General features: G+C 35.6%; 1 protein-coding gene across 1 annotated transcript; it reads left to right on the top strand.

The window, feature by feature from the left end:
* Positions 1 to 1,337: 1,337 nt before the first annotated feature.
* LOC113344953 (xyloglucan galactosyltransferase KATAMARI1 homolog) lies at positions 1,338 to 3,858 on the top strand. The gene has a single exon (XM_026588824.1). It carries the CDS (start codon positions 1,527 to 1,529, stop codon positions 3,657 to 3,659), a length of 2,133 nt encoding a protein of 710 aa, XP_026444609.1. The 5' UTR covers positions 1,338 to 1,526; the 3' UTR covers positions 3,660 to 3,858.
* Positions 3,859 to 6,745: the final 2,887 nt, after the last annotated feature.

Here is a 6,745-nt window from a genome sequence, read left to right as displayed (position 1 = left end):
TCGTATCCGGATCCGATTCATAATACGTTGGATTTCAAAAACTCCATCCGCATCCAACTCATTAAATACGTTGGATTTCAAAAACTCCATCCGCATCCAACCCATTAATGAACGGTCCTGTCCGATTCGTAATACGTTGGATTTCAAAAACTCCATCCGCATTCAATCCATTAATGAACGGTCCGAACATCCATCCGCAAATGAACGATTAGTCCCGATTAAATCCGCGGATTATGGGCCAAATGCTCACCCTTAGGACTCGCAACATTCACAAGTCACAAGCGTAAAGTAAATGCTCACCCCTTGGACTCACAACACATTAAATCCGCGGATTATGGGCCAAATGCTCACCCTTAGGACTCGCAACATTCACAAGTCACAAGCGTAAAGTAAATGCTCACCCCTTGGACTCACAACACCCACAAGTCACAAGCGTAAAGTATACGCCATAGGCCCATACCTGCTCACAAACATGGGGTGCCAACTGGCAAGTACAACAGTTGAAATGTTGAATGGACATGGGATACCAAAAAAAAATGAGCTTAAAGCCCACACAACGCAAATGAGAATGTACACACACAAAAGTTATGCATGTTTCTAGCTATAAATTGATCCATTCGATAGTTTTGTGTGGTTTAATTACTTACAGGCATCGACAAACTGTACTGTATCTCTACGTTATAATATTGATCAAAATAACACGGTTCCAAAGTATATGTTCAAGTTGAAATGATGGAGGAAACTCGAAATGAGAATCTGAAGATCCCTCATAATATTTAACAGTTAAACAAAATTAGAAGTTTAAATTCATAAGGTTTTTTAAGAAACTGGTATTGGATCAATTATTACAGACGAATTATACATTTGATGCTGATGTAACCATCAAGATACCAACTTGGCTCATGTAACCATCAAAACAACTAAGCCATAGGTCTATTCTTGAGACGCATCTCAATTATTCATTTTACACACCTTACGAATTTAAGAAAAAAATATAGAATCAATTTTTTCCATCATTTGACTCTTTTTTCCCTCAAATTAATCTCTTAATATTAAATAATAATAACTCAAATCCAAATTCGATTCTAAAATCAAACCGACACTAATAAAAGCCGCACACGTCCCTAAAATTTTCTGGTACCTTTTCGCATTAATTTTTAATTTTAATTAGAGACAAAATTAATTAGCTAATCACGTAACTTCATCGTCCGTGTATGAGTCATTGAGTGTATCGTACATATTTGCATAAACAAAGCCATTTTTAGTATGACTCGATACATTTTCGATTATCATAATACGCGCTAAGAGATCTGATTAAAATTAAAATACATTTTTATCATTAATTAGAAAAAATACTAGGAAGACTAGATTAAATTTTTTGGTGTCCAAGTATTGTCTCGTTAAACCCCCACTCTATTCCAAAATGAATACTATTCTTTGATTTCTCACCGCTAGAATTTGTCTGTTTATTTCTTCTTTTCCTGCAAAAAAAAAAAAAAACTTCCATGGATTCTTGCTAAAGAGATATGAAAGAAACTTTACCAACGATAAGTCGTGTTTCGAAAAGCCAACACCACGGAGGTGACCAGAAAATGATGGAGAAATCAAACGGAGGAGTAGTACCGTACCGGTATCCATCCTGGTTCGTTATCTTTGCTTCGTTTAATATGTTATGGTTCTTGATGTTTTATTTCAATACTGATGCATTTGTTAGTAGTAAGAACAAAATTCAATCGATAATGAATGATTATGTGTATGGATTTGTGTCGCCACAACCAAAGTTTATGGTTCCTTTAGAGAGCGAAACCGCCGTACCCCTCTCCGGAGAACCCATTAGAGATGATGATTTGGTAGACCGATTTGGTACAGATGATCAACCGGAAGCTGTTAGGCAAGCAGAGGTAGTTGTTTCACCGAACCAGTCCAAAACTGAAGATCTTCCCAGTCAAACGGAACTAGTAGGTGGAAACGTGTCTAGACCCAAACCCGAGGAAAATGAGATTGAACCCGTATCTGATCCGAACAAAAATGAAACTGTTACCATAGAACCAGTTAGTGAAAATTTGTCTGAAACCAAAACTGAAAATGAGATTGAAACCATAGCTGATCAGAACAGAAATGAAACTGTTACCATAGAACCAGTTAATGAAAATGGGTCTGAAACCAAAACCGAAGATCCTATAAGGGAAAATGAGATTGAACCTGTTGACACAAAACTAGTTACTGGAAATAGAACCGAACCCATAACCCAGGAAGATCCAGTTACGGAAGATGGGATTGAACCCGTTGTTCATGACCTAAATGAACCAGTTCCAAGAAATGAGTCCGAATCTGATTTTGATCCATGTACTGGTAAGTACATCTATATGCATGATTTGCCAAAGAAATTCAATGAAGACTTGTTGATTGAATGCGACACACTGAACAAGTGGATTCCGATGTGCCCGTATATGGAGAACGGCGGACTAGGTCCGAGACTGGTGAACTCGCAAGGGGTGTTTCCTACTAACGGAGGCTGGTTTAATACAGATCAGTACATGCTGGAGATCATATTTCATCACAGGATGCAGCAATACAAGTGTTTGACACCCAATTCTTCATTAGCTTCGGCGATTTATGTTCCATTTTACGCAGGTTTTGAAGTTATTCGTTATCTGTGGGATAGTGATGTGCCGACTCGAGATGCTGCTACTCTTGAACTGGTGAAGTGGCTCCTTTCGAAACCTGAATGGAAGGTTTTAGGAGGAAGAGATCATTTTCTGGTTCCAGGCAGGACAACTTGGGATTTTAGAAGGTTGTCGGAAGATGATGCAGATTGGGGTAATAAACTTTTGGTGTTGCCGGAAACTGAGATGATGCCGGCTTTATTAGTCGAAGCAAGTCCATGGCAGGTGAATGATTTCGGGGTACCTTTTCCGACGTATTTTCATCCTTCGTCAGATGGGGAGGTTTATGAATTGCAGAACAGGATGAGGAATCAGCAGCGGCGTTTCTTGTTTTCATTTGTTGGTGCACCGAGGCCAAATAACACTAAATCTATTAGAAATCAGCTCATTGAACAATGCCTAGGATCGAAGAATTGTAAACAACAAGACTGCAGAAACAAAGAAAACGGCGAGAAACCTTGTGAAGACCCAAGTACTGTGATGAAAGTGTTTCAAAGATCGGTATTCTGTTTAGAGCCTCAAGGAGATTCGGCTACTCGAAGGTCCACTTTTGATGCTATCTTAGCTGGTTGCATACCAGTTTTTTTCTATCCAGGTACTGCTTACACTCAATATACATGGTATTTACCTAAAAACTACACACAGTATTCAGTTTTTATATCAGAAGACGAAGTTAGAGACGGGAAGGTAAATATCGAATCCGTTCTACAGCAATTTTCGCAGGAGCAAATTCGTAGAATGCAAGAAGAAGTTATAAAATTGATCCCAAAGGTGATATATGCAGACCCAAGGTCTAAATTGGAGACCATTGAAGATGCATTTGATATAGCTGTTAAAGGAGTGCTCCAAAGAGTGGATAAAGTGAGAAACGATATACGAGAGGGACGCAATCCTGATAAACCTCCTCGTTCAGAATATAATACATGGAAGTATCGTCTGCTCGGGACAGAAGAGAAGCACGAATGGGATCATTTTTTTGAAACTCCAAAATGAGAAGAGAAATAAGGTCAGATGATGCATACTGTCTGCCACATTTTGTAAAAGTCCTTAAATCTCAATTGTTATTCTTTTGTGTTAAGTATTCAATCTAGAGAAAAAAAATAGCTTAGTATATCATTTGAAATTCCTTATTATTGTTACGAGTTTTTGCATGAATAAATGAATTATGAGTGACACTGGTAGTTTTTTTTTATTTTTTTATTTTTTTATCTTTTTTTGTGGAAGTAATTTCTTAACAGGTTGAAAAGTTAAATAGCTCAAGATATTTGAGTAATTTTTTTTATGGAAGAAGTAATCCACTAATTGCTCAAGATATTCCCAATAGAAAGGAAATTTAATAAAATTTTGTTCAATCAATTGAAGTTCAAAAAACAGTGAAAAATCATAATGGGAGTGGCTTGACCAAATTCTAATTCTTCTTCTCATTGATGCTGGATACAAATTTGAATAATTCGAATTTAAAAACCATATAGCTTAAGCTAAAATTCATTGCTCCATCATATATATGGTTGTCAATTAGAATCAACTTTCAAAGCAGTGGGAATTGAATAAAAGCTTTCCACTTTGGTGAGATTTGGACAAATGCCCATCTTGGATTTAATTTTAATTTCTTAACACCAAAAGTACCCTACTATTTGATTGGTAAATCTATTAATGTTATTTACAAACAATTGGTCCCGATGTTAGATAGAAATCAGTAAGAGGGTCTTTATGCTTCAAAAAAAAATATGTAAGAGGGTCTTTTATTTCGTGATCTAAGCTTCTAGAAGGCAAGAAGCATACTCTAAGTATGCACGATTAGATACAAATTGATTAGATAGAAAATTGATTTAATTTTAAGAAAAACTCGAAATTTTCACAAGCAAAGTGTGTGATATTATTTGGTGTTGTACCCTAGCAAGAAGTATTGATGTAGAAAGAAAAATTAGATAGTTGCAAATTATATGACTTCTATAATTTGCATGAGAACCACGAGTAACAAGTTTTATCTTTAAGTTTTATTTATTTTAAAGTTTATTGAGCTGAAAAAAAATATTCTACTCATTAGTGTGACCTGTAAACAACAACATACAGTAAAAACTCTATATATTAATACACTTGGGACCTAATAAAATTATTAATACATAGAGTTTATTAATATATGGAGGTTATTCTCTAAGTGATTTTACAAGTTGGGACCAAATTTTTTATTCATATATAGAGTTTATTAATATATGGAGTATCAATATATATAGTTTTTACTGTATTGGTTTCAAATTATGTTAATTTATCATTATTTAATAAATGAAAAACAACTAGGCCTGTCAATTTTTGTCCGATATCCGGTATCCGTTTCCGAGTATTCGAGATCCTATAGGATTTTATCCGTTTTATCGGATATCGGATATCAGATCGGATATTTCTTCCTTAACATATCGGAAACGGATTAGACCCCATCCGAAATGTTAATATCCGATATCCGATAGTATAGGAACTTATTTGTAATTTATCCTAATTTCGAGTCTAGTATCGGATATTATCGGATAAATATCCCATAAGTGTCAATTATGAAAATGTTTTACAAGGGTTTTTAAGCTTTTTTGTTATAACCAGATACTATCGGATATTTATCGGATATCCGACAGCTTAGCCTATCGGAATCGATATCTGATTTTGATATCCTATAGGATATTATCGGATATCAAATATCCGGTAGTGCTTAACATGTCGGATATCGGATTTCTAAATATCCGACGGATATTCTTCCATTGACAGGCCTAAAAACAACATCGTCTGAGAGGTGTTCTTTGTCGAGATGATGGAGCAAATTGAAAAGCCAACAAAGATAAGTGCAGATTTTTTACATTGTTTAGAAGTTATTTCCTGGTGTAATTAGTGTGATAAAAAAAGAATTATTTACAAGTTGAGCTATGAGCTTGTTGTAACATCTCATTATGATTATTTGGGAATTTAACAATAATTATAACTCCCTTTGTATCGGAAACTTTGTTGCTTATGCTTTCAGCGTGTTCCGCACTTGATAGACTCCTTAGGTAGATACATTTTGAGCCCTTGTGTGTACCTGCAAAGTCGTGAATTATTAGTCTAATTCCACCTGAATGATTAGAATGCAAATAAGAGCCATCAACATTAATTTTAAAGAAGTCTCTTTGGGGGGGAGACCAATGCAGATTTCTTCTTGGTTGTACAGTAGGAGTGTTGCATAGAGGAACTGAAACCGAGGTATCATATTCTACAATCTCTTTCTTACATCTATGAATCACAGATTCTAGGGTAACTTAAGAATTATTGAACGCCTTCTCACACCAGGCAGACCAGATACACCAAGCAGTAATACTGATTCTACAAATTAGTTTCTCATCAAGCTGTTGAATGAGAAGTTTATCAAACCAGTCACATATCCAAGCCTTTAAGGAGACATCATCAGGAGTATGAATGCCCTGTACTGCAAACCAAATTAACTTAGAGAAAGAACTACTCAGAATACTATGAGCAGGTGTTTCCAGATCTTGTGCACAGAAAGGACATGAGAAATCTCCATATTGTATGATATTTTGAAGCTTATCTCTTGTGGGAAGTATATCCTGAAGACATTTTCAAGTGAATTGTTTAATTCTTGGTAGCATATTTAGTTTCCAGAGCTTATTGTACATACCATGCATTCTAAGACCTACAGTTTCATTAGAGATCTTCTCCTCCATCATTTTCCTGTATGAAGATTTAACTGAAAAGTTTCCATTCTTTTCAAGCAACCAAATTAACCTGTCTTTAAAGTTACGATGAATAGAAATTTTTTGAATGAATCTGGCAGTAGTGTCTTCAAAAAGATTATGAATAAGACTCATATTCCAGCTCCCTGTAACAGTATCAATAAGCTGACTGAAAAAAACATACTCTTGAAAATTTGTTGCTCCAGTTTTTCGACTTGGTGGGGTATTTAAATCTTCCATCCATATGTCTTTCCAAATTCTTATTTTTTTGTCCATTTCCAACTGACCAGCAGCTATACTTCTTTATGAAAGGAAGCTCTGAACTAATGCTTCTCCAGGACCAGGTGGAGTTAGAGTAATTCTGGGTAT

The sequence above is a fragment of the Papaver somniferum genome, unplaced genomic scaffold, assembly GCF_003573695.1.
Source record: "Papaver somniferum cultivar HN1 unplaced genomic scaffold, ASM357369v1 unplaced-scaffold_80, whole genome shotgun sequence".
Classification (NCBI taxonomy): Eukaryota; Viridiplantae; Streptophyta; class Magnoliopsida; order Ranunculales; family Papaveraceae; genus Papaver; species Papaver somniferum.
The sequence above is the reverse complement of the archived record's forward strand: the minus strand, read 5'-3'. Positions and strand labels throughout refer to the sequence as shown.

Coding starts and splice junctions, on each gene's coding strand:
- LOC113344953 (XM_026588824.1), top strand. CDS start 1,527: ATGAAAGAAACTTTACCAACGATAAGTCGTGTTTCGAAAAGCCAACAC.